At 26.6% G+C, this 10,305-nt stretch overlaps 1 protein-coding gene across 2 annotated transcripts in view; it reads left to right on the top strand.

The window, feature by feature from the left end:
* Positions 1-8,623: 8,623 nt before the first annotated feature.
* Positions 8,624-10,305, top strand: part of LOC136076754 (NACHT, LRR and PYD domains-containing protein 1a-like) — a 47,435-nt gene continuing 45,753 nt past the window's right edge. For both annotated transcript variants that reach the window (XM_065790184.1, XM_065790185.1), the window contains exons 1-2: positions 8,624-8,951; positions 9,066-9,347. In XM_065790184.1, coding sequence (XP_065646256.1) covers positions 9,071-9,347 — 277 coding nt within the window. In that variant the 5' untranslated portion in view covers positions 8,624-8,951; positions 9,066-9,070. The remainder of the gene's footprint in view (positions 8,952-9,065; positions 9,348-10,305) is intronic.

Genomic DNA, 10,305 nt, shown 5'->3' with positions numbered 1-10,305 from the left:
TTGCATTAGACTTTAAATGTGAACCTCTCAGCAGAAATGTGCAGAACTATGTTTTTAATTATGCTTTATTGTCAACATTTATCATTTGTAGGTGATATTATAAAGTTGAGTTTTAGCTTACTAAATATTATTTGTACCAAAAGAAGCTTGTTGATTTGAATGAAGAAATAAATATTCTTTTTAAAATATTGAAAATAGTGGTGTTGTCTGCAATGGTTTTCAAGTAATCAACCATAAAACCTGAAAAGGATCAAGGTGCCCCCATCTCCCCTATATATATATATATATATATATATATATATATATATATATATATATATATATATATATATATATATATATATATATATATATATATATATATATATATATATATATATATATATATATATATATATATATATATATATATCAGGCCTTGTTACGAGATTTCGCTGCGTAGCGAAAACGCGTAACGCATTTTTAAGTAACTCAACTCAGCAAATATAATAAAATATCTTATTAATAAAATATTTACATCAAAATAAATTTATAACTAAAAATAATTTTTATATTTAAAAGGAATTTATATATTTAATTCCTTAAGATAAAACTTAAAATACTTTATTTTTTTTAACTAATTTTCAACAACAACAACAAAAAAAATTATGAAACAAACTGTTTCTTTAACAAAAAATCTATTAGTTTACAATTGCGGTTAAATGCTTTTACTTATTTCTTCTGAATAAACGTTACGTTACGTCACGTTAACGACAATCAAAAGATAATTTAAATATTCTAAAAGATATAAGTTTTTGCGTAGCGCTAAACTGCTGTACGCGTAGGCAAATCGCCTTTTCGCAAGCAAAATGCGAGCTGCGTAACGCTTCTTAACATATATTCTTATATATATATATAAATATATATATTTATATATATATATATATATTAATATATATATATATATATATATATATATATATATATATATAATAATTATATTATATATATATATATATATATATATATATATATATATATATTATATTATAATATATATATATATATGTATATATATATATATATATATATATATATATATATAAATATATATATATATTAATTATATTATATATATATATATATATATATATATATATATATATATATATATATATATATTTATATATAAATATATATATATATTAATTATATTATATATATATTAATTATATTATATATATATATATACATTATATTATATATATATATATATATATATATATATATATATATATATATATATATATATAAATATAAATAAATATATATAGTACATATATATATATATATATATATATATATATATATATATATATATATATGTTATATTATAATATATATATATATAAATATATATATATATATATATTAATTATATTATATATATATATATATATATAATATAATATATATATATATATATATATATATAAATATATATATATTAATTATATTATATATATATATATATATATTAATTATATTATATAAATATATTATATTATATAATATATATATATATATATATATATATATATATATATATATATATATATATATATATATATATATATATATATATATATATATATATATTATGTATATCCTTTTTTCCTATTGTTATTAAAAATAGAATTTATTCTTACTTTTAAAATTAATGTTGTTAGAGTTATATTATTAACAGTATTATTATTAGGTGTTTACTATTATTTAGGTATTTACTTATTACTATGTAATTGAATATCATAGATTTTATTATGTAATAGTTAAGCACTATTTAGCTTAAGTTAATTAACTTCCTAGGAACTAGATATTAATGCAGTTGTGAAATACAAATTACTTAAAAATAACAAGATAATTTATTTAAACATCTTTGTCTAAACATCTTATAGACATACCAGCCTATATGAATATTTCATCAGTCTCATAGAAAATAAATTTTTATTTTTAAACTGATTCGATAAGCTATTTTATTACAATAAAGAAATACATAAAAATCATTTAATATATGCTAAATTTTGTGACATTTATTATCACTAAATATAATTTTTTTTACATTATATAATAATTTGAGTTATTTATAGAGTATATAATAATTTAAGTTATTTTATTTTCATAAAATTGAAATAATATGAATTACTACTTGAAATAGACTTTAATGCGAATATATTAATATATCATTTTCTTATTGACTTCAAAAACAAACCGGTAAAGCTACAGTTAAGCGGCCTAAGATAATTATATTATTTTACTTTTTGCGCTCTCGTTCGTAGAGACATAGAGTTCGTAGAGAGTTCATAAGTTTCGCTTTTAAAAACACGCTCCATCGTTTTATAAAAACCAAAAAAATATAATTATTTTAGGCCGCTTAACTGTAGCTTTATCAACAAACCTTGATGAAGTCGATACAATAAGAAATTGATTTCCTTTAAAAATCTAAAACATACAAGGTACTTTCCTTTCTTAGTTGCAACCACTTCTTCGCGTGATACATTAATCGAATCCTACGTAATCCATATGCTTCACATAACTTAATTAAAAAATATAAAATTGTTTTGAAAAAAATAAATAAAATGATGCTGCAATTAATGAGAACATTAAAAACTATTTATTATTATATTAAACTATTTATTATAAATATTAAACTTTCACAAAAAATAATTATTTAGTACCTTTATTATAATAGTTAAATATTTATGTCATCATTTACAACCAATCATTAAAATCATTAACATTATAGACTTAGCGACACAAGAAGAAGTCTTTTAAGGATAACGTTTTATAAGAAAAAAATAATCTAATTTCTTTTTAAAATGTAAACATTTATTCGCGTGTTTTCATATAATGTAATTAGTTTTACCAAAACGAATTAAAATTTTATATGGATTTCCTCATTTGTCGCAAAATGCGACTCAAGAGGAAACGCATGTTGACAAAAAATATTTTAATTATTAGTTTGTTACTCCATTACTGATATTAAACATTTAATATCAGTAATGCGGTGCGACAAGGAGGTGTACTGTCTCCTCTTCTATTTAATTTATCTATATTAACGATCTTAGTGTTTTACTCAATAAAACTTCCGTAGGCTGTTGCTTGGGTCCTTCTCTTCTTAACCATCTTCTTTATGCTGATGATATTGTCCTGTGTGCACCCTCAACCAAAGATCTTACTCCAGATTTTACTTGATTTATGCTCCAGTTATGCTGTGAAACATGATATAGTTTATAACAATATTAAGTCTCAAATAAATTTTTTTGAAATTTATAAACCCCTTATAAATAGCCCCAGTTTCACATTATCTGGCATGGTTCTTACATACACTAGTTATTACAAATATCTGGGTCACTTGATCTCAAAGGATATGCAGGATGACAAAGATATTTTAAAATTTTATCTATGCTAAAGCTAACCTCATCCGTAGAAAGTTCAGCCCTACACAAATACAAACAAAGATCATGTTTTTAATGCCTTTTGCAGCCCAATCTATGGATGTCAGCTGTGGTATCTTTGGAGAAAACACTTATTCCATCGCCTATGTGTTGCATATAATATTGCACTTCACCTGATAAATAAACAAGCCACCATGGAACAGTACAGGTGAATTATTTGTGAAACATGGTGCCCATTCACTTAACGTTGTTATTCGCAAGCAACAATACTCCTCACAGTTACTGCTGCAGAATAGGAAGAACCTCGTCATAAAAGCTTTTGTTAACTCAGACATGTTCTTGCAGTCTCCACTGATGTTTAAATGGAGAGCTGAGTTATATCTATAACACTTTAATTTCTTATCTTTATTTTGTTTATTTTTTTTTTTCTTGCGTTTTGTTTATACTCAAGTGCGTTAGTCTTTGTTTTATTCTAATCCACTTTATTTTACCCATTGTGTGTTTATTATATTGGGCCTTGAGCCTGTCAATAAAAATAAAAAAAATAAAAAAAATTAACCAAACGTAATTGCGACGGAAAAAAGTCCGCATCATCCAACGTTAACAAAACGTTATAATTCCGATTTTAAAAAAATGCTAGTGTTACCGAAGTTGTTATAACGTTGTAGTTCGATGAAAAGAAACGTAACCACAATGTTATGATTCCGATAAAAAGTAACGTTAGTGTAACTAACGTTACCACAATGTTGTAATTCGGATGGAAAAAAGGGGAGGGTAGAGAATATGGTATACATCAAAAAAAGGGGAGGGTAGAGAGTATGGTATACATTAGGCACTGTAAAATTTATTATAAAAAGTAAAGATTAACCTACTATCTGTAAATAATATCTGTTAATGCAAGTTTATAAGACATACTATGATTTAAAATAACATATACCTTATTACACATTTCTATTATGTTATCACCATATCACCACTTATTATGTATGCAGAAAATTGATATTTGCTCACTTCATACTCAACACCATCATCATCTTCATTCTCTTTTGGTTTCCAATAAGAAACTATATATACATAACTTTTCATATTTTCAATGCCAACAAATCTGCCGTAATATATGTGTAAGTGGTATATAGGTGTAAGTGGCATTATCGAACCAAATGTGGCAAATACTTCTTCCAATAGAAGCTCCAATTAGAATTTCTTCGATATCTGAGGCCTCATTTTTTTCTAGGTTAGGAAACATTTCTCTTACCTGATCAGACATGCAATTTTTTAATATTTTTTCTACATTTCTGCGTTCTTTGTTCTCTTTTTTCTGAATTTTATCTGCCATTCCTTTTATAAATTCTAACTTCAGGTCATTATGACATTGCATATTTGTAAACCACTTTTTTCTGGCATTAGAGATAGCCCATAATATTAACTTGTTTTAAATATCATTTGGCTTTTTGCATAGCAGAGCAGTTGTTTTATTTTTGCAAGCACGAAGTTTTGATGAAAGAAAACAAAGAGTGGCATTTGGAGCTCCAAGGACACACAACTCACAACTCACCGATACTTTAGGTGAAATAGTTAATAAGTTACAAAGAATAAACTTTGTTTATAATAGTCTTTTACAGAATTTGACTAAATCGATAGCCAGTATGTTCCGCAATTTTACGGAGAGGAAAACTTCGTTTATAATAGTCTTTTACAGAATTTGACTAAATCAATAGCCAGTGTGTTCCCCCAACTTTACGGAGTTTACGGAGAGGAAAGACAATTGTTTTAGGTTTAATTATAGCTGCTTTTAGCAGCTATAATTAAACCTAAAGCAAATGTCTTTCTTCTACGTAAAAGTAAAGAAATGCAATTTTTATCAGTCAACTTGCTCAGATATAGTAATAGTATCATATAAAAAATCTTTCCAATAAAGTTGATCATGAAGATATAAAGGTTTCTTAAAGTTTTTTCTATTTGTATTTCTTGAATTAAGCATGTCAAATAATTTGTCAATAACTTGAATAAAACGGATTGTACTATTTGCTCCCAAGAATGATGGATGTTTAGATTAAAATTTAAACCATTAAAAACTCAATTGTATCAGCAACAGAGCTGCTAAGAGCTTGGTAAGCTATTTTCACATTCATTATGTGTTGATGAAATTCTATATGTTTTCTTGAAAGTTTGTTTTCAAATTTCAAATCTTCAAACTCTTGTAATTCAAACAAAGCTTTAATGTAACTCCATTTAATATATTGGCCATCACCATCAATAAAAACACCCAAATCATTAAGAGAATTTCTTGCTAATTTAAGCATATGACATGGATCAAGAAAAATGGGTATTAGTTGGTTGTTATATAAAAAAGTACTGACTATATTTTCAATGTCTTTGCCAAACTGGCATCCAAAGGCGACAACAGAATTTAAATTGGTACTTGTACCATCAAATATAATACTAATGTATTATCGATGTAATATCGAATAAAGTTAAAGCATGTTAAATCACTTGCTTTATTTTTATTCGATAAAACATAACCAATTGGTGTTTTCCAATGTCCTCGCAAGCCAACTAAAATGAAAACTAATGCCTCAGTAGCTCGACTCTCAGGTTCGCATACAATAATATCCTTGCCGAAATCACAAAAACCAATATAGTGACCTAAACTTTTGTCATAAGTTATACTGTTAATTGCCATAGCATCAATAATGAGGGCACCGTATTCAAAGTTTACATCTGTTTTCTATTTATCATCAAGATAGGCAAAAACATCATGGAATAAACCAGGGTCACAATTTACAGATGATGTCCAATGTGATATTGAACTGGCAGCAGGAAGACACAACATTGATTGAAGAAAGTTATATGCACGTGGAGAATAAAAATAAAGAGTTGAAGCAAATTTTTTTACTTTATGATTGTATCTGTGACCTTTTGGTTTAACATTTTGATTGAGAAATTGATTTTTAACGATTTCATAAGAAAGTCCAGAAAAATTTTCACTTAAAACAGTTGCAGCATTTGTAGTCAAATAATTTTTAGATTGTAAATAGGAAACCATTTACAATCTAAAAATTGTTTGATGTTTATAATGATGATCAACACTTAAAATATTTTTATCTGGGATGCAACAATTATAGGGAAAAGATTACTAGGGGAAAGGCGCCTATGATGGCATACTTAACTTTGAAGCTTCATTATTCAGTATCCTGAAGACCAATAATAAAAGTTTTGATATGGATACATTCCTTGTTACATCTAGAACAATAATTACCCTGGGAGTTTTCATCAGTTTTATTTTTTTTATAAGTTATTCTTATGGTAAAAAAAAGCACAAGTATGCCATCATAGGCAACCACTACTCCTATGATGGCATAGGGGAGGATGGGGCTAGTTAGGATCGAGGATAACTTAATGATTTCATTTAACTTTAGAGTCTTCCCTCAGAAAAGCCAGAAACTACTCGAAACCATCCTAATTTACCATTTCATGCTACACACCAGCATTGTAAAATTTTGCGCATGCGCATAGGATATATTGCGTTTTACGTATTTTTTGGACCAAAAAAAATGTTGGAGCATCGCTTTCTTTTAACTTTACTTAAAAACAAGTTTTTCTTATAAAAAAAAAAAGGTTTTCCCAACTCGTCAATATTTCAACACCCCCAACTCGTCAGTGTGCCATCATGGGTAAAAGTCATCATTTTCATTAAAACAAGCCGCGTCTGCTTTGTTCAAAAGATAAAATTAAAGTAACTATTCCACTAAATGCACAAAAATTGAATATAAAATGCATGAAAATTTCATTTCGGCACAGTTAATAGTAAAATCACAATCTTAAATATATGAAGGAAATAAAACTACAACAGCACATCCCAAAATCGATTTTTGTTGATTATAAAAACAATATTTGTGCACAAGGGACGTTTTTTCACTAAAACTAATGTAAAGTCAGTATAGTCATGTAGGTCTAATCATTTTTTTACCAAAACCAACTTTAATGGAAACATGACCGGTATGCCATCATAGGCGCTATGCCATCATAGGCGCCTTTCCCCTACATCTGTCCAACAACATCCGCGGAGTAGTGAAATAACATCCGCGCATTTTTGTGTAAGAACATCCGCTTTTTTTCTTTACTGAATTAACATCCGAGAAACAACATCATAAATTTCATCGATGCATAATAGCCTCTTTAGAAAGATGTAACTACATCCGGGATTTTTTCTCGATGTGTAACTACATCCGCCTAAAATAATCCATTATTAAAAATTAAATAAAAAATAAATTGAAATAAATTTCCGGACGTAGTTACATCCGAAAAAAATCAGATGTGTAACTACATCTGGTTAAAATAACGCATTATTTAAAAAAGCGGAGGTGCTCTGTGACAAGACCATTAGGACTTCTTAGAGCACCTTAATAACTAAAAAAAAAAGTTACATATTCGAAGAAAATATTTGAAAGTGTAACTGCATCCAGTTAAAATAATGTATTATTAAATAATCTTTCGGATGTAGTTACATCCGAAACTACATTTTGCATCTAGTTACATCCGAAAAAAATTAAATTCGTAACTACATCTGGTTAAGATAATACATTATTAAAAAAATAAAATTCGGATGTGGTTACATCCGAAAAATCTACAGATGTAGTTGCACGGATGTTATTATACATCAATGAAATTTGGGATGTTATTTCTCGGATGTTATTATACATCAACGAAATTTGGTATGTTATTTCTCGGATGTTATTATACATCGATGAAATTTCGGATGTTGTTTCACGGACGTTATTATACATGCCAAAAACGGATGTTATTGCCCTGACCCCAATTATAGTCTGATTCTAAAAATTGGTCGCTACGTATACAAGTAAATTTAGTTGGGATAAAATTTTCACATTTCAAAGCAACAATCCATCTTTTACACAATTCTAAATTTTTATAGGAAATTTATGGAAGGATTTTGTGCCGCTCTTTACATATCTATTAGAACATCCATACGCAGCACAAGAATTAACCATTGTATGATGAAATTACCAAAAGAAATAACTAATTTAAATAAACGCTTAAGCAAATTAACAGAAATTATGTCGGTATGATATATCGAAATTATTTTATGATATATAGAAATTATGTCGGGTATTAACTCTTTTTATTTTATGGTATATCGACTGTTTTGCCCGATTTAATATTGGCCGATTAAAACTGTAAACAAAAAAAATTGGCTTCACTTGCAGCTTATAAAAAAACCCAAAGTTAGATCTAGCTATTTATTTTACATCATTGTTTCTAAGTGCAATAAGTTGAAAACGCATTCTCGTTTTCGGTTTTTCAATGTGATATTTTAGGCGTATGTGATATTCTATTACAATCCACTGCAAATCCAATCCAGAAATGTTTGCCAGAGCTGTTTTTAAAAAATGTTATTATTCTAAATGAAAAGTTGGTAAAAATAATCTTATGGTGTCAAACTTGGGCTCTACGACCTTTTTTAATGATCATAAGGCCTGATTATTTTTATTAAACTTGGTTAGTTTGTACATTGTTGCTAATAAATCTTCTAAACTTATAGCATTTTACATTTTTAAAAATAACATGAGTTATATTATTTAATTAAATTTCGAATTTTGCTTTGTTTTTTAGTATAAATGGATAGAGTCCTACGAACTCCAGAATTTCAAATTAAGTTGTCTAAACTACTTGATCAAGATTGGTTTGAAATTGGTATTTTATTAAATGTCAAACAGCGTAGTTTAGTATCAATAAGAAATGATTCAATAGTTTTTCCAAAACAAAAAGACAAAGCATTTGAAATGATACAAACATGGTTCAGTTTTGATAAAAATCCAACGTTTGAGCAGTTAAAACAAGCCATTTTAAAAATTCCAAATCACGGTTTATTAAAGGAGGTGGAGGATCTTGCAAGTACACATTTTTTTATTATTGTTTGTATTAAATAATTTTTTTAGATTGTCATTTGTCATTTAAATTGTCACTCTCATTATAGGTTGATTTTTTAAATGTTATTTTAACTTCCTCATTAAATTCTCTGCTTTCAGAAAAAATGGATTATGATGATGTTGTTTTATTTTTTTATACATTTGAAAATAGTCACTTTACAAAAATCTAAAATAATCAAATGTATAAAAAATATTATAGGTTCTCTGATTGCGATTGAGAATTTAATAGCAGCATAATTTGTTTTTGGATGAATAAAATTGTTATTTGAAAATCATGTTGGGGTATAAATAATTCATTTTTTTAAAATTGGTGTCATTATTATTAACTTTAAATATAAATATGAGAGTATAAGTTAGAAAACGTTGATCATTTTGAATTTATGGTAAAAAAATTTAGTGTGTGAAAAGCAATTCACAATTTAAATAATCTTTACAGCATATTTTTGTTTAATTAGCAGTATATTTTTGATGCATTAGTGCTGCACTAAGCAACATTACCACAATTTAGATAGCAACAAATATATGAAAAGTCAATGAATTTTAAACATGTTTTGTTAAGCAACTGTTTGACTTTGTGTAGGAGGCCTATATTTTTGATATTATATTTTGGATAAAATGTATGTGGTTCTTCCACTTTACATATTTATCCAAAACTACACCTAGAACTGAAAAAGAATGCTTTTTCTTGACTTAGTTTTACGGGAATGTCCACTTTTTCATGAAGAAGATGGAAGAAATTATATTTTGTTTATTTAATATCTACAGACAGTTTATTCAGTACAAACCATTTGATTTCAGTTTTTGAACTTTCAATACGAACGTTCAAATAATAAGCAGCAAGCGTTTACTTAACATTCGCTGCAAACGTTACTTTAATAGCTCTTGAATGTTCACCACAAACGCACAATACCGAAATGGAAGTT

Source organism: Hydra vulgaris, chromosome 02 (assembly GCF_038396675.1).
Source record: "Hydra vulgaris chromosome 02, alternate assembly HydraT2T_AEP".
NCBI lineage: Eukaryota > Metazoa > Cnidaria > Hydrozoa > Anthoathecata > Hydridae > Hydra > Hydra vulgaris.
Note: the sequence above shows the minus strand (reverse complement) of the source record. Positions and strands in the feature narration are given on the sequence as shown.